At 42.5% G+C, this 27505-nt stretch overlaps 1 protein-coding gene across 1 annotated transcript; it reads right to left on the bottom strand.

Moving 5' to 3' along the window:
* Window positions 1-20: 20 nt before the first annotated feature.
* CCDC62 (coiled-coil domain containing 62) lies at window positions 21-27080 on the bottom strand. The gene is made up of 12 exons (XM_065889537.1): window positions 27045-27080; window positions 24942-25134; window positions 22004-22170; window positions 19588-19689; window positions 17047-17218; window positions 14956-15057; window positions 9980-10068; window positions 9515-9630; window positions 6784-7509; window positions 4178-4338; window positions 748-917; window positions 21-29 (listed from the first exon to the last, which is right to left on the bottom strand). Exons 1-12 carry the CDS (start codon window positions 27078-27080, stop codon window positions 21-23), a joined length of 2043 nt encoding a protein of 680 aa, XP_065745609.1.
* Window positions 27081-27505: the final 425 nt, after the last annotated feature.

Genomic DNA, 27505 nt, shown 5'->3' with positions numbered 1-27505 from the left:
ATTAAAAATGGGCAAAGGACTTAAAGACACTGCACAGAAGAAGACATATGAAGGGCCAAAGAGCACATGAAGATGCACATCATTAGGTTATCAGGAAAATGCAAATTATTCAATGGCAACGAGATGCCATTTCAGATCTACTAGAATGGCTAAAATCAAATGGACCGACAAAATCAAGGCTGGGGGCTTCCCTGGTGGCGCAGTGGTTGAAAGTCCGCCTGCCGATGCAGGGGACACGGGTTCGTGCCCCGGTCCGGGAAGATCCCACATGCCACGGAGCGGCTGGGCCCGTGAGCCATGGCCGCTGAGCCTGCGCGTCCGGAGCCTGTGCTCTGCAACGGGAGAGGCCAGAGCAGTGAGAGGCCCACGGACCGCAAAAAAAAAAAAAAAAAAAAAAAAAAAAAAGTTTCAGGAGAAAACAGGTATGGATGGGGGAAGATGAAACAAAACAGCAGAAAGCTGATGGTTACTGAAGCTCTGTGATTGGAAGTATTCTTTCTACATCTGTATTTGAAATCTTCTACAATAAAATATTTTTTAAAAATCCCCCAGAATGTACGTGCATGTGCCCAGGTAACTGGAAAGAGGAAGTCTGAGTGTGGCGACATCTGAGTATGACTTTCTCTTTCTCCTTAAACCCAGCCTGCTACCTCCTCCCCTTTCATTCTAACAGAAAGGGACGTGTGTGCACAACGACTGGAGTGTTTGCATACTACAGATGGGGTCAAAAGAAAAGGAACCACGTACATTTTTGGCGCTGCTGCTGAGATTCTCGGAGCTGATGGGGAGCAGAGTGCTCAGCTCCAGATCTGTAACCATCTGACGGGATTCTGCCAGCAAACGCTGAAGCTTGCTTGTGGGAGAAAAATCATCCTGGGAAAGCAACACAATTCCAGCATTCATGAAATCAAGAAGCACTTTTCATTGTTTATGTTTACAAGTACAATGTAACAAACACAAATGTTAACTGTTCATTAATGTTTGACTTTATTTTTCGTTTTGTTTTGCTTTGTTTTTGCGGTACCCGGGCATCTCACTGCCGTGGTCTCTCCGTTGCGGAGCACAGGCTCCGGACGCGCAGGCTCAGCGGCCATGGCTCACGGGCCCAGCCGCTCCGCGGCATGTGGGATCCTCCCGGACTGGGGCACGAACCTGTGTCCCCTGCATCGGCAGGCGGACTCTCAACCACTGCGCCACCAGGGAAGCCCAATGTTTGACTTTAGGTATTACATATCAAAGCAGGGCATTAAACACTAGAAGAACCAAATTCCATTTATTTCTTAGAACCTACTTTGCTAAATAATTTGACTTAAACAGAACTTACTACAACTAATTAAGTAACATCCATGTGATAAAAGAATCCTAGGCATTGTTTACCTCTCTTAAATCAACTTGCCAAGGCTGTAATTACCAGGTCAAAATACTTAAAAAATGCAACTTTAACACTAAAGTCTTGTTAGCTTTTAAAAATAAGTGGAAATATGCCTTAGTTTGTTTATTCTTATTTAATTTTCAACTTTGTGTAAAAAGTTTTCCACAGTGTACAATCTGTGAGTTTTCCACAGTGGACATAACAATTAACTGTACAATTAAGTGTACAGGGGCTTCTCTGGTGGCACAGTGGTTAAGAATCCACTTGCCAATGCAGGGGACATGGGTTTGATCCCTGGTCTGGGAAGATCCCACATGCCACGGAGCAGCTAAGCCCGTGCGCCACAACTACTGAGCCTGCGCTCTAGAGCCGGCGAGCCACAACTACTGAGCCCACATGCCACAACTACTGAAGCCCGCACGCCTAGAGCCTGTGCTCCACAACAAGAGAAGCCACTGCCATGAGAAGCCCGCACACCACAACGAAGAGTAGCCCCTGCTCGACACAACTAGAGAAAACCCGCGCGCAGCAACAGACCCAACGCACCCAAAAATAACTAATTAAGTGTACAATCTGATGACTTCCTACATACATGTGTACATGAGTACACACCCATGAAGCCATCCCCACAATGAATACGGGTCGCATTTATCACGCCTTTGGCCCTTTGGAATTCCTGCCTCTGTGAGTGCCTCCTTGCCATTCCCAGACAACTACTGATCTGCTTCCAGTCACCAGAGATTAGTTTGCATCTTCTAGAGTTTTATATAGATGTATTACATACTTTTGTCTGTCTGGCTTCTTTCACTCAGCGTAATTATCTTGAGATTTACCTATGCTGTATGTGTATAAATAGTTCATTCCTTTTTATTGCTGAGAAGTACTCCATTGTATGGATATACCACAGTTTTATCTATTCACCTACTGCAGTATATTTGGGTTGTTTCCAGTTTTTTTAGCGAGTGCAAATAAAGCTGCTTTAATATTTCTGTGGACGTATGTTTCCATTTCTCTAGGAGTAGAACAGCTGGGTCATATGGTAGGTGTATATTTAATTTTTTTTTAAGTAGTTTTTTAATAGAAAGTACCCAAGTGTTTTCTAGAGTGGCTCTACCATTTACATTCCCACCATCAGTGAACAAAAGTCCCAGGTGCACCGGATCCTAGTCAACACTTGGTGCAGTCAGTTTTGAACAAAGAGAACTAATAGTCATCAAATACCCTTTAGGGACCAGGCCCTCCAATATCCCCTTTAAACCAAGCAACTGTGATGTTATAACTGCACATTTGCAGGCGAAGAAACCGAGGCTCAAAGAAATTAAATAACTGGACTAACATCACTGAGCTAAGACAAAGCAAAACCGGGATTTGAACCCAACTCATCTTCCCGGATATCTTCCCAAAATCACACCAAAAATAACTAAGTTTACTTGAACTTCTTTTCTTTACGAACCACCTGCAAGGGGGACCCCATTCATGTTGGAAACACTGGCTCATCCACAATAATGACACTGTAGACACAACCTCACTGCCTGTCTGTAGGGCCGTGGACAGACTACGGTTTATTCAATCACTGGCTCACACATCAAGCAACAACCAAAATGAAGAGGCTATAGGTCCACGGTGTCAGCACAGATGAAGGTCACAAAACACTGACAAAGCTGGAAAATCACATCAGAAAGGATACAGACGGCAGTTTACCATTCACGTACAGTTTAAACAAAGCAATAGTATGCAATTTTAAAAAAAATTGGGGTAGAGTTGCTTTACAACGTTGTGTCAGTTTCTGCTGTACAATGAAGTGAATCAGCTATGTGTATACATATGTCCCCTCCCTCTTGGACCTCCCTCCCTCCTGGGCCTCCCTCCCTCCCCCCCACCCCTCCCCTCCCCCCCGCATCTAGGTCACCACAGAGCACTGAGCTGAGCTTCCCTGTGCTATATGGCAGGTGCCCACTAGCTATCTGTTTTACACGTGGTAGTGTATATATGTCAATCCCAATCTCCCAATTCATCCCCCTCTCCCCCCGCGCTGTGTACACACATCTGTTCTCTACGTCTGCGTCTCTATTCCTGCCCTTAAGTATACACTTTTCTGTAAAACATAAAAGCATAAAGCAAGCATGGATGCAACTTCAGGGTAGTGGTTAACTGGTGGGGGTAGAGGGTAGGCACAGGCAGAATGGCACATGAACTTACCCTTTATCTGTAACATTTTATTTATTTCACAAGTTGAAAAATAAAGCAAACATGGCAAAATGTCAACGTGTTAAATCCGAACGTAAGTACATAGTTACTTGTATTTTTCATTTTCTATATGTTTAAAATATTTATTAAAAACAGATAGATCAGTCACCTGGAGGGCCTGAGGGACATCCTACCTGAAGTTATCTATAGGATATTTAAAGAAAAAGAGAAGGTAAATAATTATGACTTCAGTTAAGTAATATAAATTAAAGTTCTATAATTAAAAAAAAAAACCTGAAGAATAGCCAAAATTAAGCACACTAACAGTAGTGCTCTAGGGGAATTAAAAGTGTGCTGGGAGGGCCTCCCTGGTGGCGCAGTGGTTGGGAGTCCGCCTGCAGATGCAGGGGACACGGGTTCGTGCCCCGGTCCGGGAGGAGCTCACATGCCGCGGAGCGGCTGGGCCCGTGGGCCACGGCCGCTGGGCCTGCGTGTCCGGGGCCTGTGCTCCGCAATGGGAGAGGCCAAAACAGTGAGAGGCCCGCGTACAGCAAAAAAAAAAAAGTATGCTGGGGAGAAGTCTTGCTTGAATAAGCTGGGTATTTCTAAGCGAAATACAAACCTTTTCACTGGGCAATGCTGCATCTTCGTTGACTAACAAAATCTTAGATGAGTTCTTTTTATCAGAAGAGGACTCCGTCTCTATCAACTTCTCATCCTCTCTTAAGGCAGATTTTGAAGAACCCAAACAGTGGGACTGCTGGCTGGCAATCAGCTCACTGTGAATAATAAAACCAAAACAAAAACAGGCATCTTGAAACAAGAGCAGACACATGTCACCAGTACTGTTATACTTGAAAGTATCTCAACAGGACAAAAAAAAAAAATGTTTTCTTTTCTGATGATGAAGCTCAAGTCTGAATAGAACATTAGAGACCAAATTCCTCGTTAAAGGGTAACTACAGAAGAGAGAATTGCCCTCCTCCCCACACCCACAAAAAAAAAAGCAAAGAAAAGAAGGTGTGAGAGACGAGATCATCCAAAAGAGGAAAAAAAATGAATACAGCGTAAGGTTAAACATTGGAAGGTTCTAGGTTTTTGGTTTGTGAGACTGATTTTTGTTAATGGTCTTTTGCGAGTCCTTCTGTGAAAGCAGAATGGCACTGTTGTGGGTCCCTGATTCTTCCATAGGGTCTCAGTAGTTAGAGAGCAGACACGCGCAGCTAAGTTTCTGGTGCGTTGTTAACACCGGGCTCAAAGCAGAGCTGAGAGCAAGAGGCCCTGGAAACCTCCTCCTCCCACAGGCCCCGTGAGGCAGGCAGAGCAGGCCGCGGCGGCTGCCCCCTCCACACGTAAACCCCTGCGCGGCAAATGGAACGGTGGTATAAATGTGACCATTTTAGTCAGGTGATGAAGTAGGTACACAAGCTCGTATAATCTAAGGAAAAACAGGAAAACATCATTATCTTTTCCACTTAATCACGCGTTTGTCATGCGATGCCTTGGCCTCTGCTGGCAGGACGAGAAGTCACTTGAATCATTTCAAGCCACGGAGGTCAAAAGGGCCTTGAAAGAAAACTCTGAAATTGTCTTTGATTTTCTTTCATACACTAAGTTTAATATGTGTCCGCTCTGCTCTTAAAACGACTTAACACAAGCTTTTCCCTTAATATATGCGTGTTCTTGTTCAACAGTGAAAAATAGGAAGTTGTGCCCTCCTGGTACTTGCAATTATCTAAGATGATCTTTAAAAACCAAATATGAATAGATAATATTTAGTGTAAAAACCAGTTTTTGTTGACAGAATAACTGTATGATTTTTAAGCGACTCAGGCTTCTAAAAGGGCCAAACGATAGTCTAAACAATGAAAATACCAGGAGGGAAGTTTAATCATAGAGTCCTATGAAAGTCAATGTGCTGATTAAAATAAGGCTCTCAAAACAGAGGCTTCATCCTTTCTGTAATTTAAGATCAAAGAGCTAGGTTTGCTTTAACAATAGCAGACGTTAGTGTAGCACCCCTCAACTCATTACAAGATTCAGCAATTTGAACAGTAAGATGAGCCTGAAAAATGCAGCCTATGCCAGAAACTAATCCATTTTTTTTCTCTTAAAAAAACCAGTTGGATAAGGGTGGTCAAAAGGCACAAACTTGCAGTTATGAGATACATAAGCACTAGGGATTTCACGTACAGTAGGATTAATGTAATTAACACTGCTGTAGGTTATATATAAAAGTTGTTGAGGGCTTCCCTGGTGGCGCAGTGGTTGAGAGTCCGCCTGCCGATGCAGGGGGACACGGATTCGTGCCCCGGTCCGGGAAGATCTCACATGCCGCGGAGCGGCTGGGCCCGTGAGCCATGGCCGCTGAGCCTGGGCGTCCGGAACCTGTGCTCTGCAACGGGAGAGGCCTCGTCAGTGAGAGGCCCACGTACCACAAAAAAAAAAAAAAAAAAAAAGTTGTTGAGAAAGTAAATCCTAAGAGTTCTCATCACAAGGAAAAAATATATTTTTTTCTTTTTCTTTTACTTTGTGTCTCTATGAGATGATGGATGTTCACTAAACCTACTGTGGTCATCATTTCCTGATGCAGTGCAATCATTATGCCGAACACCTTAAATGTATACCGTGCTGCGTGCCAGTTATATCTCAATAAAACTGGAAAAAAAGAAACCAGTAACTGTTACCAGCTTATTAAATACAAATATTCTTTCCCCTGCATGATTTTTAAAAGTAACAAAGTTTGGGAAATGTAAAGTGAACACAAAGGCCAAAGCAGCTGGATGTGTAAATAAGCCAATGGGGGCAAAAAGAATGTCTTATCTGGGGTCTAGGGAATGTAATCTGGACATGAAAGAAACGGCTTATCGATTCAAAAGGATCCTGGCTGAGGAATGCTCCACAGCCGCATTCTACCCTGTAAAGTGACCTCCCCGTTTGTTTTAAAATAAAACATGTTTGCTCAGCTCATGACAACTGGCTTTGTTTTTAAGCAAAACTTTTGCCTCAGAAGCTGTCCTAGGCACAAACTTCTCACTGGAATCCAATACAGCCTCTGTGCAATCAAAACCTCAACAGCCTACCCTGTGATGAAAAGAGGAAACGGTTTGTAAACACTGCTTTCCGTTTCACAGTTGGCATGAAGTGGCTACTGCAGCCCTTTTATATTTCTCAGAACAGTAAGTAGGTTCCCTGGGTGTTCACAAACATGAAACAAGACTCACCTTGTGGAGGAGTTGTATTTGGTTCCACTGGCACTTTCCGAACAAGTGCACACCGATTTGTGGCGCACGGTTCTCTGCACTTTGGAAGGCTTGAAGATGCTCATCCATTCCACGTCAGACATGTGGCCTGGAGCTTCGATCATGAAGTCACTCGGGTGGCAGCACTTGGATCCCCACATGTCGCTTTCATCCAGACAGGCTTCGCTTTTATGGCAACATGAGACTCCAGACCTTTCCAGGTGATCTTGACATTTGACATCTAGCTTTTCTGGTTGTTTTGAACCAGAACAGTTGGCCAGGCCCAGGTAAAGGCTGACGTCATGCCACTTTTCATCGGCTACAGATGTTGATGTTTCCGAGAGTTGTTTCTCTTCATTCTGAATCCCAACTCCATTACCTTTTGGTGATTTTGCGTGGATCTTGCAAAATGTACTTTTGTTTTCGGGTTCAGTCTGGATTTTTCCTCCCAGAGACCAAGACTTTTGTTTCTCCACTAAGTCTTTTGCAAGTAGAGATGAGATAGCAATTACACTTTTTCCCCCAAATGAAGTATTAACCTGTAGTTTCTTCTCTTTGCATACATCATAAGAGTTCTCGTCTGACTTATTTTGCTGAACCAACGTGGTCTCAAATTTTTGGTCCTTAATCAGTGACTTCTGATTTTTCTCCCTCTTAAAATCGACTTTTAGGTGGTTATTTTCAAGGTCTGATAAACACATTTCTCTGCTATGGTGGCATTACAAAAAACGGAAGTTATAAGATACACTTGATACTGTCGTTCTAAATATTTCACTCAAACCTCATCAGCTGAGCTAAACCCTAGCAAGACCCATTTGTCTGAGTTGAAAATATGAGGTAGAATTTTTATATTCTTCGGAGCCCAATTTTAGCCCAACCTCTTCCAGGAAGTCTTGCCGACCACCACACCCACTCCCCTCTTCCCATCCTTAATGTCCACTGCACTGACTCTCCATACTGCAAATCATTATCTTACTGTATATATTAATATATATCTAATTAATCAGATAGCGAATTTCCTATTATAACTATATCATTCACTGTTTCATACATATAAAGGTTTTGTCAAAAGATTCTTAAGGGGCTTCCCTGGTGGCGCAGTGGTTGAGAGTCCGCCTGCCGATGCAGGGGACACGGGTTCGTGCCCCGGTCTGGGAAGATCCCACATGCCGCGGAGCGGCTGGGCCCATGAGTCATGGCCGCTGAGCCTGCGCTCCGCAACGGGAGAGGCCACAGCAGTGAGAAGCCCGCGTACCGCAAAAAAAAAAAAAGATTCTTAAGGTTTTTGTTCACATGTAGAAGCATTTTTAATCCTCCTGGAACCTAAGACGGCCTTTAACATACACTAAGTGTTCTGTAAATACTCGTTGATTGATCTGTTATTTCTCTTCCTAATTTGCAGTTAAATAGACATAAAGTCAGGATTGAAAGGCAATGGAGAGTCAAGGTACAACGATAAACTGGCAAGTGCCGAATGTGTTCACCAGACTGCATTCATGACCCTCCCATTTATCTGCTGGATGCCTATGTAGCTATATACTGAAAACTGGTCTAAGGTAAAAGTGACACCACATGTGCATAAAATAAAAATCATTGTGATAAGCCTTCTAATAAATTGTCCAAGTTTTTCATGTCACACCTGTTCAGGTGTTCTAATCTGTATGATCCTGATCCCTCCTTCTAGACTGGGATAAGCCACTTTATGTTCTTAAAGAATAACCTCAATCATCCAGCCCAGGTACCTTCCAGGAGAAATGCAGTGCAAAAAGGAGAAAGAGCCAATAGGTTAGGGGCTTCTGCCTGCAAGAGGTCGCTGGGTTGGTCTGGTGTTTACGAGTAGCAGCCACAGCTGGGATACAGAGCAATGGTGCAACAACCCCCAGCAAAAGACCTCGAAGAAGAGTACAGCAAATGCAGCAAAGTGTGGGTGAGTCCCCAGTTCTACTGTCTGTAGCAACAGCTGCTCCTTACATCCCTCCCTGCAACTCTGACCACCCCCATCCTGAACTCCACGCTCCGGGGAAAGGAGCTGCGTCATCCAGCCCAGCTTCTGCTCCTGTGTGCGGTGACGGGGAACTCCCTGAATTCCTGTTCCTTTCCATGACTCCCTGTACCATTTCTGCTTGTAAAAGTGGACTCAATTTAACTGTGGGGCAGTTGTATGCTTGTTAAATTAAACCAGACCTCATATATTTATATCTTAATTTTACAGAAACCAATTTAATTCACACACTGCCTTTTACAGGTAGGAGTAGACGTCTCCCCCTATTAACAAGGAAAACGGGAAAATCAGGCTGAGAGCAGAGATCACCCTCAGCTGAACTTCTACTGCAGTTATTTATACCATTCTTTGACATTATTTTAAGCAAGTACTATGCCCAATATATCTTCCTTTTCCCTATTCCTAGCCCGTGCCTAAAATACTGAATGCTGAATGAATGAATGAATGATTCATCTCTGTAATTTCTACTTTAGCTCCAAGCCTTCTACACAACAAACACACAAATAATGTGTTTAATGCATTTAATCAAATGGTTAAATTAAGATCATGCCTAAAATTCTCACTACAACCCAGGATTAGGTCACATACATTTATTCCCTACTACCTACCAAACAGCAGTTAAGTACTGGCCCACAGCAGGTACTTAACGAATACTGACTGAACGATGGAATAACATATAAGATCATATTAATAGCATCATACTAAGATTACCTGGATTCCAGGGCCTTTGATTCCTCCACCTTTGAGTCATATATCTGTATTAATTCCTGAGAACTTTCCACATTGAAATTAAGAAACTGCAGGTCACGCTGTTGTTTTATGTACATCTGCCATAGATATTGATAAATCAAAATAAAGCGTAACAAGAAAGCTAAACTGAGCCAACAACTGGCACTTTGAAATGCCAAAACAGATCAGACAGTGACTAAAGAACTAGGCTGAATACGTGTGCTTTTATTTTTCCTATGTTAGCACTGAGATTTGTTAATGTAACTGGTCTCCTAACCTTGAATTACCATAAGCAAGACCCTATCTGCTAGGTTAATGTGATACACCTTTCATGTAGTCGGGATTCCAAACGCATCATAAACAGAATCACTGGGCACACGCTTTTCCTAGTTTGATGCTTGTTTATAAGCGTTTCCCACCTAACAGAGAAGGTAAGTGGGAGCCTACCTGTCTCAGATTATGCAGCTCTGCGCTCACGCGTTCTTGCTTTGACTTTGCGATATCCAGTAACTCGTCTTTCCTTTTGTCTCTCTCTACTATTTAAGAACAAATAGTATTAAAACGATTTTCACCAGCCCATATCAACACAAACCTCTTCATTTCCAACAATTTTATGCGCAGCTAACTTTTGCCCCCCCGCTTCCTGAATTTTAAAACTGCAAAATGGATGGCTGGAAAGAGCTTTCATCAGTGATTCTGACTAGATCCTTCACCAAATTTGAAAACTTTCACAATATAATTAATGTTAAGTCAAAAAGGTATTCAAAACTGTATCAACTGCCTGCTTAAATTACATGTGTGTGTCTGTGTGTAGATGTGCATAGAAAAAGGCTGAGAGCAAGCATGCTGAAGGAAGTATCAAGTTATTTCTTAGACGGAAGGATTAATGACAATTATTTTCCTTTTTTTTTTTTGAGGGGGTGGTTTCTAAATCTCTAAATTTAATACATATTACTTTACTCTTTACTTACTTATTCACATTACACAGGTAACTTACAAATGCATTTTCCTTGTAAAAATCCAAACAGCATATTACCTTTACCAACAGAAAAAAACCTAACATTACAAGGGGCAAAAAAAGAAAAAAAAAATCACTATTTTCACCAGTATGTAAGTCAATCTGATATAATCTCACAATCGGGCCACTTGTATGTATTCTCACTGAGCAAAAACTGAAGATATCCGGACCTATGAGGTGACCCCATAGGTAGACAAACTTGTCTTTCCATTTTCATGAAAGTCCAGCACTCCTTTACAGACTTTCTTTTTCTTGAAAACTCTTTACCTGATGGGTAATTAAGATTCAGAATTTTCTTTAATATACATAGTATTACACTCAATTTTCTAGCACAAAAAGAACAGAGGTTTTTTTTTTTTTTTTTTTTAATCTTCATTCTTTTACAAAGACCATAAACATTCTGCTGAAACACAGACACTTTGCTGCTACTAGAGTTGGGGTATGAGAAATCAGTATTTTGAAAAGTTTCAGAACTTGGCAGATGAGAACCCCCAGAAAGGAAAGATCTAAAGTGCTATACGAAGACTTGTATGGGAAAAAAATATTAATATTATGTATGCTTAAGGGGAAATAATTTCATTCACATAGAAGCGACAGATCAACAACAAATGTCTCGCCTAAAAAAACCCACTACCTTTATAAGAAGGTCAAGCTCAATGCATAAAATGACCCTCTAATTATTAATACATGAAGCGGTTTTGAGTAAATCAGGTGCAGCCTAAATCAAAATGTACAACTTCTACGGTTTATTAACAAAGCACCTTTTCCACGTCATTTTTCTCATGGATGAAAAAGAATACAAATATTATTATCGCTTTACATTTGGAGCGTCACAGAAACCATTTAAGGACAAAGGCATGAGCTTTGCTGGAGACAGCAACTCTACCTGGACAGCTTTTCTGCAAAGTGTCTGCTGGCGGTCACCGGGGACCAGGCGGAATACAGCGTGAGGAGGGATCTATGAAAGCCACCACCTCCTAGCCAAACGCGCTTAATGCTCAGCCCTTCTGATATGGGTCTGCAGCATCATCTTTTTTTTTTTAAGATTTTTTTTGATATGGACCATTAAAATTTTTATGTATTTATTTATTTGGGGCTGCATTGGGTCTTCAGTGCTGCACGTGCGTTTTTCTCTGGTTGTGGTGAGAGGGGGCTACTCTTCGTTGCGGTGTGCGGGCTTCTCAGTGTGGTGGCTTCTCTTGTGGAGCACGGGCTCTAGGCACGCAGGCTTCAGTAGTTGTGGCACATGGGCTCAGTAGCTGTGGCTCACAGGCCTAGAGTGCAGGCTAAGTAGTTGTGGCGCACGGGCTTAGTTGCTCCGTGGCATGTGGCGTCTTTCCAGACCAGGGATCAAACCCGTGTCCCTTGCATTGGCAGGGGAATTCTTAACCACTGTGCCACCAGGGAAGTCCGATGTGGACCATTTTTAAAGTCTTTATTGAATTTGCCACAATATTGCTTCTGTTCTATGACTTGGCCTTTTGGCCACGAGGTATGTGGGATCCTAGCTCCCCGACCAAGGATCGAACCCTCACCCCCTGCACTGGAAGGCAAAGTCCTAACCACTGGACCGCCGGGGAAGTCCCGCATCATCTTACTTTTTTTTTTTTTTTTTTTTTGCGGTACGCGGGCCTCTCACTGTTGTGGCCTCTCCCGTTGCGGAGCACAGGCTCCGGACGCGCAGGCTCAGCGGCCATGGCTCACGGGCCCAGCAGCTCCGCGGCATGTGGGATCTTCCCGGACTGGGGCATGAACCCGCGTCCCCTGCATCGGCAGGCGGACTCTCAACCACTGCGCCACCAGGGAAGCCCTCATTTTACTTTTAAAGGTAATCCTCATGCACAGAATTGAGAACCGTGCCTCGTGGCACAGTGAAAGCCACGGCGTCGGGTTTAAAACTTACGTCTCTTCAATTCTGAATTTATTTCTTTGCATTAGGTGAGTCAACACCATAACAAAAGCCTATAAAAGTAGTGCACTTGCAATGTTTATGTAGAGTCGCATTTAGTTTATGTGAATTCAACTCTATGCACAAAGAAAACAGTAAAACAGTAGCTCTTTCCGGATGGAAGTGATGCCCTCAGGGCATCTGGGACTCTGGCTGCTCTCAGCTCTACCCATCTCTTCCATTAACAGCATGATCACACGCTGGGTGCATTCCCAGCACTCAGAGATACTTGTTTTGGACACAGCAGGGCCCCTAAACAAAAGCCAGCTACTTTATTTGGCATTCAAGGATAATTTTAAATATATTTCAATACTGCCTTAATCTGACTTCAGAATAATCTACTGTTGCACGAAATAGAATTGTTTCCTTAGATCTGATACTTTCCTACGTGGCTGGGTTATCTGGGGTCAAAGTGGAGCGAGTCCGCCTATTTCACAAGTTGGTCACTGAAGACACACAGGTATGGAGCTCTGCTGACACCTGCCTGAGCGGGCAGCCTAAGGAAGACAGCACAAAGGAAAGGGTGCTGACGTCTGGACCTGCCAAATTCTGATCAAGCTTCTGTGCCTTTCACTGCCTGGGAGACCTTCACTCAATCTCACAGGGCCCTGTTTATGGGACTCGCGGGGCCACAGAAATGTAAACTAGTATCATTGTTTTATTTGCAGACTTCTTATAAGCAATATGTACAAATGAAACATGTCTCTAAGCCTATGTGAAGAACTTCATCTTCAACAAAAGGAAAAAGAAGTTTTGAACTTAAAGGTACGTTTTTAAGACATCTTCCAACCTTGAATAAAATGTGTTAATTTTTAGCCATGACACCTGAGAGCATATTATCATGTTAAGCCTTTAAAAATTCTTTTCAGGCTTTAATTCACTTTTATAATTTAAACATATAAAAATTGTTCTGAGACAGTGGTACGAATTGAAAAGATATTTAAGAAATCAGCTTAGAAAAGGATAAAAAAATATTTCATAAAATGGATTTATTAGAGTATTATCTAACAAGTTACATATACTTTACCTAGTAATACATAATAGAACATATGAGTAAAAACAGATGAACCAAAAAAAAGGAGATTATTAAAATGTTCTGTAAATGTTTTTCCTTCCTCTGACCTCGCACATTTTATTCACGGCATCTGTAGAGCACTAAACTCTCTTTGGGCCTATGAGCTTTTTAGTCACTAGCAGAGTGACTGGCACACAGATGCTGATCCAAAGATTGCGGGAATTCAACTATAAAGCTACAAACATATGTATATCTTTGTGTAGATGTACAAATATATGTATATCTTTATGTAAGTATCTGTAACAATGTAAGACATAATTACTTTGAGACACAGGAATCCTAGAAATAATGGAAATAGTGACCTCTAGTGGTGGGAAACTGCATTTCCCCAATCTTTAATCCCATGAGATTAAAATTAAGAATTTCATTTTATTTGAAAAAAATGTAATATAATACTGTATTCTGCCCTTTAACTTATAGAAATGTAGTCTCTTCCTAGCAGGAAGGACATTGAGGGTAGGTACGAGTAGACGCAAACATGTTCACTTAGTTAATTAAGTTCTTTTTTCTTTTGACCATACCACATGGCACACAGGATCTTAGTTCCCTGACCAGGGATCGAACCTGCCGCCCCCTGCAGTGGAAGCGCGGAGTCCTAACCACTGGATCTCCAGGGAAGTCCCAGTTCATTTAATTTCTGTTTGGAACTTTACCTCCAAACCTATGATTTTCTTCATACAAACCACCAAAATTAAAGTCTAACAAAATCTTCTTGGCTGTCAGGGCCATATATAGATAAGCTCTAAATATCAGTGATTCTCAGTTGGGAGCAGAGAAAGGAGAGGCTAGAAACTCTGACACACTGGGGTGGGCTGGGGTTAGAGCGTAGGAGAACATGGCGGTGAGGGAGAGTGGGGAGTGCCACTTTTATGTTTATCAGAAGGGGGCCTAAGTTACACCTTATTGACAAACTTGCTTTTAAGTCATGAAAAATTCATCCCCAACATTATTATTTTGCGGTCGTACTGATGTAACAAAACACATGAGTATTTTCCAACTGTAATAACTACAGGTGATCTATTTGCAAAATTGAAAAAATGTCGAATTCCTAATTTTTATCTAGTATTTGCAAATGCTTGGCTCATAAGATTCTTTCTTATTGAATTTTTAAGCACAAGTACTATGTCTAGTGAGCTAGCATAGTCATGCACTCAAGCTAGAAGGGAGAGCAGCTCCTCATTTTACAGAAGAGGAAACAGAGTGAACTGGGAGGCACGATAACAGCTTTAAAATTCCCTGCCTGGTCCCTCCTCATTTCTCAAAGGCTGTTAAAATAAATTAATTAAATACATGAAGTATTTTGAGAGAGGTACAATTCATTTAGCCCATCATGGTAGTATCGTAGAACGTTCAGGTTACTTAAACTAATTGTCTATTTTTACCAGTAAAAACCAATTCATCATGCAGGCAACTTTTCTCTTGCTTGAGGCGAATGATCTCTTCTCGTTGTCCATTATTTTCTGTTGTCTTTTCATTTAGATCCTCTTCACAAATAGAAGGGAAAAAAAAGTCCTCAAATAAATACTAGTTCCTAGAAGAATATACACTGTGAATACCTCTCATGTCCTTAGCACCCACTTCCAAATAATATGAAGTCCTGTTGGATCTACAGCCAAAATATGTCCCTCATCTAACATCTCACTGCACCCCCAGCAGTGACCCTGGCCAAGGCTTCCACCGTCTCCCTGCTCGAACCCTGCCTCTCCCTTTGCAGCCTACTGTCCACGGAGCAATCAGGGCCATCTGCTGGCGTCACTTCTCTGTTAAAAGCCCTTGTGCTACACTTAGGAGGAAATCCAAACTCATTACCTTAAGGCCTGCACAGCCTGGCCCTGCCCTTTCAATCTGTTCCTTACACTGGCCCCAACCTCAAAACCCACACCAGGGCTTTTGCATTTGCTCTTTCTTCTGCCTGGAAGGTCCTGGCCCAGATCTTTGCACGACTGGTTCTTCCCATCATCCAAGTTTCAGCTCTAATGTTCTCTTCAAAGACGCCTTCCCAGTGCACCCAAACCAAATGAGTCTCTTTCCCTCACTCTCTAGTCCACTATCCATGATGCTGCGTTTATTTTTGTAATAAATATTGAATTTATAAAATAAGACATAAAAGTTGATAAAAACAGACTTCTTTTTACTTTAAATCTTACCTAGGTAAATACAGCATTCAATAAATACTTATCGAATGCCTACAATGTACCCCAGGAGCTGTGCTATTAACTGTGGATCCAAAAAAAGAGAAGACAGAGTCCGTCCCTGCTGTCAAGGGGCTTATAGTATGATTATGATTTTAGCTGAAGCTACAAATGGAGACAAAATTACGACTGACCACAAGTCAGGGCATCATAAGAACAAGATTTTAGGAGGTGGAGTTTTTTAAATTAAACCTGCCCCAATAGCCTTTCACAATTTGAACAGCAATTCCCTGCCTCATGAGGGATTCCACCAGGGACAGAGGTGGAGCAATTACACCACCGCACGGCTCTGTCATTCTAAGTTTGCTCGTTCCACGGCAGGAGTCAGTCTTCGTGTCTAACGTGATGACCACTTATAAATGGGACAGTCTGGGTGCAGATTTAAGATCTGGATAGCGCCTCCATCCAACAGCTTCCCCCGCCCACAGTGGGGAAAGGCCACATCCTCTGCAGACAAATATAAATTTTTACTCCATCACCTAGACCCATATTCCAGTACATAGCACTAACCTATCTGGCATACCCAGCCTTCGTTTCATTAGAAAACTTCAAGTAGTAGAAAAATAAACTGTGGGGTTACTGTGAGAATGCAAATAGAACAGGAGGACACAAAAGGAATTCCCCCCAAAATAAAACACGCACCAAAAAGCCACTGTGGGAGTTTGTGTTGTTCGTGGTAACTCCTCACCCCTCCCTGCGTTCCTCCCTCGATTTCTTGTAAATCCTCCCACAGGGGACTGCCTGACTCGGGGTTCAGCCACGTGACTCGCTTTGGCCACAGAATGAGGGGGAAGTGATGGTATATGTGGGTCCTCCCATCTTTCTGCTTCTCTTAAGCTTCTGCCTTCACTGTGGGAAGAAATGCCCAGGCTAGCCGACCGGGGAGGAGAAGATGCCCCAGGGGAGCCGCTCAGCTGGGCCAAACGGAGATCAGCCAATTCCCGTGTGGCTTCCAGATACATGAGCTTCTCAGATGCTCATGGTTGCATGCCACTGAGATACTGTCATTGGTTGCTACAAAGCGTATAGTAGCAATAGATAACTGGTACAGCAAAGGCAGGATTATTTTTAAAATAGAACGCATGAGGCAGTTTACCCCAACTCTGTTATTTATCTTGTAACACAAAAAAATCGCAGCATAATTCTATACAAATGAAATGAACATCTCAGGGTAGGACCTAAAGCTAACAACAGACCTACTCTCAGCTATGAGATTAAGTGAACCCAAATGAAGAAATATATTCCCAAGATAAAAGGCTTAAATTTATGCCTCTTCCTTACCTTTCAGCTTATTGACTTCAATCTTAAGCGCCTTCAATTTCTGCTTATAATCTTGCTTTTCTTTCACAATACAGGTCTCCACCATCTTAGCATCGCGTAAGGCATGCTCTAACAATTTAAATTTACCCGAGCAGTCAGCAATGTGATTGACTGCCTCGATAATATCTTTGTCCTACAAACCAAATTTGAAAACTGTTACATAAGATTTTAAAATTCCAACTAAACAATAAGGAAACACTACACTTACTAAGATCTCATTGTGGGAGAGGGATAAATTGGGATTGACATATACAAACTACTATATATAAAATAGAGAATGAGTAAGAGCCTGCTTATAGCACAGGGAACTCTACTCAATACTCTGTAATGACCTATATGGGAAAAGAATCGAAAAACAAAGAGTGGGTATATGTATAACTGATTCACTTTGCTGTGCACCTGAAACTAATACAACATTGTAAGTCAACTATACCCCAAAAAGAATTAAAAAAAAAAAAAAAAGATCTCGTGTACCCGGTTTCATTCCAAGCACTTTGCATGTGTTACCCCATTTAATCCTCACGGTAACTCTCTGAGGCAGGGACTATTGTTACTCCCCACGTGACAGAGGACTCGACAGTAAAGTGGCCACAGTTATACAACTGGTTAGTGATGGAGTTCCGATTTGAACTTAGCCGGCTGCCCCTGAAACCATGCACACACCACCATAGTTTACTGTCTCAGAAAGTTTAGAAGCAAACATTTGATTACGTATGAAATTGTAATAGCAATAGGAAGGCTGGTGGCCCTTGAGGGGGCTTCTTCTCTGCATTACAGATAAATCCCATAGGCTCTCTCTTCCTCCCCTTCTTTTCAGCTTGTTAAAATGACAGACACCAAGACCTTATCCCAAACCTACCCAATTCAGAACCTCTTATTGTTGAGGTGGTTATTTTAATTACATAAAAGGTGTCTATGTGCTTGTTGAAAAGCAATTCAAATAACACCTGAAAGTATAAAAATAATAAGCAAAAGTACTCCCCCATCACTCATGTGGAATAACTATTACTAGCAGGTTTTACCTTTGCTTAAGGACAAAGGTTTCTGCGATAGCATCCTATATGCGTGCCTAAAATACTTCACAGTCTGCCCATCTCACGTTAGGACTTATGGGAAAAATAGGATTTGGGCAGACCATTCAAAAACCGATGGAACTCTGCGATCAGACCAGTAGCAAAGAAACAGTAGTCCTGGGCTTCCCTGGTGGCGCAGTGGTTGGGAGTCTGCCTGCCGATGCAGGGGACACGGGTTCATGCCCCGGTCCGGGAAGATCCCACATGCCGCAGAGCAGCTGGGCCCGTGAGCCATGGCTGCTGAGCCTGCGTGTCCGGAACCTGTGCTCCACAACGGAAGCGGCCACAACAGTGAGAGGCCCACGTACCACAAAAAAAAAAAAAAAAGAAAAAAAAGAAACAGTAGTCCTGTTAAGTACAAGAACACAGTTTAGCAAACGCCACTGCAGACACATCAGTCAGGCAATCCTTTTCAGCTTCACCAGGAGTTTGCTATGATGGACACTGTAGGGGTTGTTGAAGCCAGGAAACTGGTCACTACTTGATTAAAGACAATTCTGTAGATTTTAATATTTTCTTTTTAATTTTATGAAAGTTTGTCCCTGATCACTCAAAAACATTTATGTGCTGGGAAAAATCACATATGAATTAGCATGAGTGTCCCATTATACCAGAATCACTCCTCTAGTCACCTGCTGTCCAACACATGTGTTACCATATAGAAGAGACTTTATCAATCACTGTTTATGGCATGTTCGTGACTACATCAACTACTTGACTGCTAAGTTTTCTCCTCAATTAGAAACATATTAACGGGCTTCCCTGGTGGCACAGTGGTTAAGAATCCACCTGCCAATGCAGGGGACAGAGGTTCGAGTCCTGGTCCGGGAAGATCCCACATGCTGCAGAGCAACTAAGCCTGTGGGCCACAACTACTGAGCCCGCACTCTGGAGCCTGCGAGCCACAACTACTGAGCCCGCATGCTGCAACTACTGAAGCCTGTGCACCTAGAGCCCATGCTCTGCAACAAGAGAAGCCACTGCAATGAGAAGCCTGTGCACCGCAACGAAGAGTAGCCCCCGCCTGCCCCAACTGGAGAAAGCCCGTGCGCAGCAACGGAGACCCAACGCAGCCAAAAATAAATTAATTAAAAAAAAACATATTAACAAGCAATTTGATAGCTAATGACTTCATGAGACCCAGTAATGGATACCTCAGAAGAAACCAGCTGAGTGCAGGCATGCTGGACCATGGAATGGGCCTTGGAGACAGAGACCCACAGTGCAGTCCTGCCTCCTCTCAGGGCCTTGGGGGCATCATTTTAGACTTGTTTCCCTCATTTCTAAAACCAGAATTTAAAAAAAGAGAGCAACATCGATAGCTCAACCTATCTGAGTCGCTGTGGGACTTCAGGAACTTAATGTACATTGCTGTACTCTATCAGCTACAAAGTGCCTGGCAAGTGGAAGTATCGTGATTTTGCATTACCTTCAGCTTTATCATGGTGGTGAGAGCCTGTTCTCGAGCTTGTAATTGTCCCACTTGAGCAGAAAGTTCCACTAATGTGTTGCTGAGATTTTCGTTTCTAGCCTACGAGGGACAACACAAAATACTAATTGAGTCATTTAAAAGCTTTCATTACTCTCACCAGCCACAATCTGTGCTCATTCTTCTGTTTCGTTTTTTTCTCTGTTTAGCTTTTTTAGTAACAAAGTGGGCTAAGTTAAGCAGTCATCAAAAAGGAACACAAATATCTATTTCCCCATTATCCCCAGCATCTTCTGAGTACTTGAGTTTTGCCCTACTGAATTCTATCAGTTACGTTTATAAACATGTCTACTTCCTAATGGTCTTTAATGAATACTTCCAGGTTGGCAAGAATGAAAACTGGATTAGCAAGAGACTTCCTTTGCTGAAACAAAGTAGCATTAATGAACTTTGGTGCATCTTTACTCTATGTTGAAATAACCTCATATTGGGGTATTCCCACTTTTCAGGGTTTTTTGTTTTTTTTTTTACCCAGAGATCTAGATTTGATATAATTATTGTGTACATAATGTGTTTATTGGTTGGGAAAAAAAGAATAATCAGGCTTTTTAAAAGATATCTTCATGGAGGAAACTTAAATGCATGTTACTAAGTGAAAGAAGCCAATCTGAAAAGGCTACATATTGTATGATTCCAACTCTATGACATTCTGGAAAAGGCAAAACTCTGGAGAGAGTAAAGAGATCAATGGTTGCCAGGGGTTATGGCAGAGAAGGAGGGACCAGAGCAGAGAGGGTTTTTAGGGCACTGAAACTACTTCTGTATGACATTACAATGGTGGATGCAGGTCATTATTTGTCAAAACCCACAGAACACACAACACCAAGAGTGAACCCTAATGTAAACTATGGACTTTGGGCGGCAATGATGTGTCAGTGTAGATTCACTGATTGCAACAAATGTACTACTATGATGCAGAATGTCCACAGTGGAGGAGGCTGGCTGGGGGAGAGGGCAGGGTCTATGAGAAATCTCTGTACATTCCACCCAATTTTGCTATGCACCTAAAACTGCTCTAAAAATTAAAGTTTATTCATTAAAAAAAAAAATCTTCCTGCTATGGACTGAATTGCAACCCCCCCCCCGCCCAAATGCACATGTTGAAGCCCTATGAAGCCCTAACCTGTAATGTGATGGTGTTTGGGGGTGGAGCCTTTGAGAAGTAATTAGGTTTAGATGAGGTCATGAGAGTGGGGCCCTCATGATGGCATCCGTGTCCTCATAAGACACCAGAGAGCTTGCTCATGTACTGTCTCTCTCCCTGCCACATGAGGACACAGTAAGAAGGTGACCATTTACAAGCCAAGAAGAGAGCCCTCACCAGAAACTGACCAGGCCGGCACCTTGATCTTGGACTTCTGACCTACAGAACTGTGAGGAAAGAAATTTCTGCGCAGTCTATGGTACTTTGTGATGGCAACCCAAGCTGACCAACACGCTCCCATTTTTTAATTCAACATATCAAGAGATTCCAGAACAGTTTTCACTTATTTTATAGCTAGAAACTGTCTAGAAGAGTAATCTGAAAAAAATTTTAGACATAAAATCTATACAATTATTATGAGTTATTAAGACTCACTATATTACCAAGATCTATACTGATACCATTATGAAACAAGAATATGAAGGCTATAAGAACAAAAAAGGCTTTCTCACTGCGTCTCTCAAAAAGCAGGAGCTCAAAAGATATGATGACTCACCAGCTAGAAATGAAAACTGAAAAATCACTCTTACAGATTTTATTCCCAATATGCCACTAACGTGATACAGATATTTGTTTCATCAGCTTACACAGTTATTCAGAAAGCATAACGTGCAGCTACTTGATGATACGGATCTCAGAATCTGAGAAAGGACCCATTGTTGATAAAATGATAGATGCTACCAAACAGATGGCTTAACAGTTAGAAAAGGGCTGTAATGAAGCTTCATCTCCAAGACAAGATAGCACTGGCAGCTAACCAAAGCCCCACAATGAACACAAAACTATGATGATGGATGGATGGATATACTTTCATACACACGCACATGCATTTTTAATGGAAATATTTAAACCTAATTTTTCAATAACTGAAACACAAACAGAATTTGGGCTAGGGAAGCTTATCTCAAAACCAACCTCAAGGGCTTCCCTGGTGGCACAGTGGTTGAGAGTCCGCCTGCCGATGCGGGGGACACGGGTTCGTGCCCTGGCCCGGGAAGATCCCACATGCCGCAGAGCGGCTGGGCCCGTGAGCCATGGCCGCTGAGCCTGCGCGTCCGGAGCCTGTGCTCCGCAATGGGAGAAGCCACAGCAGTGAGAGGCCCGCATACCGCAAAAGAAAAAAAGCAAAAAAAAAACCCAAACAAAACCAACCTCAAGGTCTTCAGAGAGGAGAGTGGAATGGGTTGCCTTTTGGGCCATTTCTTGAAGCTGTAGTTGAGTCTTTTGAAGAGTACTCTGGCATGCAATCTGATTCGATTCGAGGGTTTTTACTTTCTTTATGAGTGACCTGATTATTTCAGTTCTTTTATGTAGTTCACCTGAGGGAGATTTCATCAATAACTTACTTGTGGTCAGATGTGAAGCTGAAAATGCATTATTTTCAAAACACATGGTTAAAGGTTCATACTTCTTTTAAATGCTTTTATTATGAAATGCACGATATTGTACCTTAGTCAAGAAACAGAACACCAGCAGCAACCCAGAAGGCCCTGTACGTCACTTCCTGAGCACAATCTCTCCAATTTCCCACCTTCCTAACCACCGTCCTGATCTTACTCATTTCCTTGTTTTTTATTATAGTTTTACTATCTATGACCACATCCCGAAGAACAGTTTAATTTGAACCATATGTAAATGGCATTATACTCTATGAATTCTTCTGTTTGCTTTTTTTGCTCAAGATTATGATCCTGGGAGTTCCCTGGTGGCCCAGTGGTTAGGACTCCACGGTCTCACTGCCAAGGGCCTGGCTCGATCCCTGGGTGGGGAACTAAGATCCCACAAGCTGCCTGGCACAGACGATAAAAAAAAGATGATGATCCTGAGATGTATCCATGTGGCTGCAGGTAACTCCTGTTTGTGCGCTGTCATTGCTGTATAATATCATTATATGATCATGCCACAGTGTATTTATACATTCTACTACTGCTGGTCATTTGGACTGTTTCCACTTAGCAGCTATGATGTACAATGCTGCTCTAAATATTCTCCTACAAGCATCTTGGTGCTTTTGCAGGAGTTCCTCTAGAGCCTCGCTACTCAAAATGTGGCCCTTGGACCAGCAACAGGGACATCACCGGGGACCTTGTTAGATACACAGACCTATTGTATCACAATCTACATATTAACAAGATCCTTAGGTAATTCATGTGCATATTGAAGGGTGAGTAGATTTCCTATAAGTGGAAATGCTGGGCCACAGCTATGTATATCCTCAACTTTACCAGAACTGTCAAATGATTTTCCAAAGTAGCTGTACCAGCTAACACGCCCACCAGCAGTGAATGAGCCTTCCCTTGCTCCCCACTTTTACCAATACCTGATATTTTTTGCTAGTCTGGTAAGTATAAAAAGGTCTCATTATGGTCTTAATTTGCATTTCCCTAATTACTAATGAGAATGAGAACTTTTTGTACATTTATTGGCCATTCAGTGTTCCGTGAAATGCCTATTCAGGTGTCTTGCTCATTTTAAAACCAGATATTGAGCTTTCCTGGTGGCGCAGTGGTTGAGAGTCCGCCTGCCGATGCAGGGGACACGGGTTCGTGCCCCGGTCCGGGAAGATCCCACATGCCGCGGAGCGGCTGGGCCCGTGAGCCATGGCCGCTGAGCCTGCGCGTCCGGAGCCTGTGCTCCGCAACGGGAGAGGCCACAACGGTGACAGGCCTGCGTATCGCAAAATAAATAAATAAATAAAAAATAACTTATTGCTAAGAAATGCTAACCATCATCTGAGCCTTCAGCAAGTCGTAGTAGTAACATCAAAGATTACTGATCAAACATGACCATAACAAATATAATTATAATGAAAAAGTCTGAAATATTACGAGAATTACCAAAATATGACACAGGGACACAAAGTGAGCAAACGGTGTTGGAAAAATGGTGCTGATAGACTTGCTCAGTACAGGGTTGCCACAAACCTTCCATTTCTAAAAATCATAATATCTGCAAAGTGCAATAAAACGAGGTATGCTTGTATATAATGTTATCTTTTGCTTTAATATGTTTATATAAAAGATATTAATTATATAAGACATATTGCATCTAACGTACAATCATATTAAATACTGCATTTATGTGTATCTACATGTGGGTGGGTGTGGTCAGAATAAAATCAGATGGTCATCAACGAAATGGAAAAATTACTCATATTTAGATTGTCGCATTTACAGAATCCTTTGTGTAATATAAGTAAAGAAGAAGGTGATACATTGTCTTTCTATTAAACAGATCTAGTATTTTCCCCTCTAGCACATTCTAGTATTAATGCAGTGTCAACAGAACATTCAGACTTTAGGGCAGCACGAAAGGGACGATAGTTAAAATATGGTACAAAAGGAAATTTTTGTAAGCCATTTTTGAGATTGCTCTAATTTTAAAAGATGACTATTTTAGGTATTTGAGATCAAGTTCAATACCAAGTTTAAAATCTTTGAGTCAGTTCAAGAGAAATGGCCAGTTCTGTGGCATCTTCATTCATGCTTTAGCTCAAAACTAATTTCCTTCAGGTTCACTCTTGACACTCAATGTTGACTGAAGCTGCCCAGCCCTCTTTCTACAGCTAAGTACTTCGCTTGCCCTACTTTAATTCACATTGTGTTTGTTCTGTTGTAAGTGTTCACGATGTCGTCCTATCTTCAATTAAAATAAACTCCAGGGACTTCCCTGGTGGCGCAGTGTTTAAGAATCCGCCTGCCAATGCAGGGGACATGGGTTCGAGCCCTGGTCCTGGAAGATCCAACATGCCGAGGATCAACTAAGCCCGTGCGCCACAACTACCGAGCCTGTGCTCTAGAGCCCGTGAGCCACAACTCCTGAAGCCCACGTGCCTAGGGCCCGTGCTCCGCAACAAGAGAAGCCACCTCAATGAGAAGACGGCACACGGCAACCAAGAGTAGCCCCCGCTCACCGCAACTAGAGAAAGCCTGCACACAGCAACAAAGACCCAACTCAGCCAAAAATAAATAAATAAAAATAAAATAAAATAAACTCCAGTGCAGCAGGGATTGTGTTGAGATGTTCCTATCTTACCCTTGAGCCCTTTTAACGTGTTGGCATGACAGATGCTGCTGCATATATGTCTGACCTTCTAATTTGCTGCAACGTTCTTCCAAAGTCAACACTTTCTGCCGATCCTCTTCCCATGAAAGAAGTTGTCTTTGATGTACTGCAACCATATCATTGAGCTCTCTATCTCGATCTTTTAATTCTCCAATGAGCAGCTGTAGCTCTCTCCGTTGTTTCTCGATAGTGGAAATCTCAACTTCCGACCCAATGTTCTAAACATAGAAAGTGGCTTCACGTCAGGATAAAACTAATCAACATAAATCGGCCAAAGCATATTTTCCAAACAATTACATCTTCTTTTGCTGCCAATTCAAGGTAGTTAAATTATGTTTTATTCGCTGATTATAACATGACGTCAAAATTATGTATATTTAAAGCAAGTTCACACCTACTGCACTCTGCCTCTATCACTTTCTGTCGCACCATTTACACCACTCTTAAAGAGTGGGACCATTTGTAAAACCTCCATTGGTTAATCACAAATAAACCCATTTCTGCATTTTGTTTTCTTTGCTGTCAACCCTCTCCTTGTATCAGTCAACAATATTATCCCTCGAGCTTGCCCCAGAAGTTCTATGGCAGTCAAGTAAAGGGGAACAGGAAGTAATTACTGTTTAAATGTAACTGATCCAAACTCAACATACCTACTTGAAAACAAATTTTGTAAAGGCAAAATTTCAAATATACACAGAAGACAAGAGAATAGTACAGTAGACTCCCATTTGCTCAGTACCTAGGTCTTTCTTACCACTATCAAGATTTGGCGACATCTCTTTCAATTTTCCTTTTTCTTTTTGTTGTTGATAAAAAATACTTTTTACTCTTAGATACTTTAGTATGCATCTCTAAAAATGAACGTTTTTATATAACCATGATGCCATTTTCATGCCTAACAAAATTATCTACGATAACTCCTTTTAAGCATACATCATTTTAAAGTCTAGTGCAGTGAAGTTGGTCTGACCTAAGTTGGAATCCAGAATTAGCCACTTAGTGGCTCTAAGACCTTGGGTAAGTTACTTAATGTCCTTAAGCCTTAATTTCCTTGTCTGTAAAATGGTAATAGCAGCATTTTAACTTCTTAGAGTTGTGTGGATTAAGCAAGATAATCTCTGTAAAGCACTCCACAGTACTTGGCACCATTGTAAGTGTCATTAAAAATTAATCAATAGTCAAGCTAAGAAAGAAGTGGAAAACTTTATTTGAGCCAAGCTGAAGATTATAACCTGGGAGACAGTCTTTCAGAAAGCTCTGAAAACTGTTCTGCCTGTAAGAGGTCAAAACACAGTTACAAACACTTTCAAGACAAAGGGCTATACATCAAAATAATATATTGACCTTTACACAATGCAGATCTGCGCATACAAGGCAAGTAGTGGGTCACAGTGACCCCTTACAGGATTGAGAAAGGAATGTTATCTCCTAAGGAGTTCCTTGCTGGCTTCGGGAGAAAATAGCTTTTTTTTTTCTTTTTTGGCAAGCAGGCATTCCTACGTCTTCTAAAAGGATCTAGTTAATGTACAATGCAGATACACAATACACACCAAAGGGGAGGCAGCAGTGGCTCAGGCGACAGAGAAAACTTCGTTAACTTTTTCTGGTCCTGCCTTAAAATAATTTTGTTCTATCATAAACGACCAACAAACATTAGCTAGTATTATCAATATTTTAGTATTAATATTGTAAGTCACATTCCAAAGTATGGTACTGTCCCCATCTATGAAATAAAGAACTAAAAAACAAAACCCAAAAACCAAATCACTATGCTGTATACCCATAACTCACGCAATATTGTAAACCAACTATACTTCAATTAAAAAAAACTAAAAGTGTTACTTTAAGAATTCTACCTTAAAGACAGTAGTTTAAAGTTCACCAGAGGCCCATGTACACCCAGTACTCGCGACTCGACTCTGCGCCTGGGCTGAACAACCCATTTTCATTAAGGTAAGGAAACTGATGTGACGCTCCGTTTTCCTTCTGCGTCCTGGGTATTGTTTTAAATTTTTTAAGCAAAAACGATTCCTGAATAACCCCAATGCACGTCGTCCCCGCGGTCTGCTCTCCTCTCTCCCCGGGACGCGACGGCGGAAACGGGAAGCGCAGAGCATCAGCCGCTCACCTGGCGCCCGGCCAGGAAGGAGGCCGAAAGGTTCATAGGTGTTTCCTCCGCCCCCGGAGAGAGTCGGTGTGCGCAGCGTCACCCTAGAAACGCCATCGGCGCGCCTACCCGGAGCGGCGGGGGCGAGCCCCGAGCCCCGGAGCCCCGCACCCTCGCTGGCCCAAGCAACCTCGCCCAAACCGCCGACCCCGCGGAACGCGCCCGGCCCACTCGGCCTACTGCGTAGCCGAGCGGCAGCCCCGGCTCTCGCGACACCTCGGCGGCCGCAAGACCCCGCAGGAGGCCGGTTCCCACTCGGCCTCGTCGGGCGCGACCCGCGACCCCCGACCCCCGACCCCCTCCTGGCGTTTTGTTCTTCCAAATCCGGGCCTGGGGGCTCTCGAATGATTTACCTGGAGCTGTAAAAGCCATTATCCCGGCCCGCAAAGAACCGTTCTTCACCACGACCCTGAGAATGATGG

This window comes from Phocoena phocoena, chromosome 13 (genome assembly GCF_963924675.1).
Source record: "Phocoena phocoena chromosome 13, mPhoPho1.1, whole genome shotgun sequence".
Lineage (NCBI taxonomy): Eukaryota > Metazoa > Chordata > Mammalia > Artiodactyla > Phocoenidae > Phocoena > Phocoena phocoena.
Note: the sequence above shows the minus strand (reverse complement) of the source record. Positions and strands in the feature narration are given on the sequence as shown.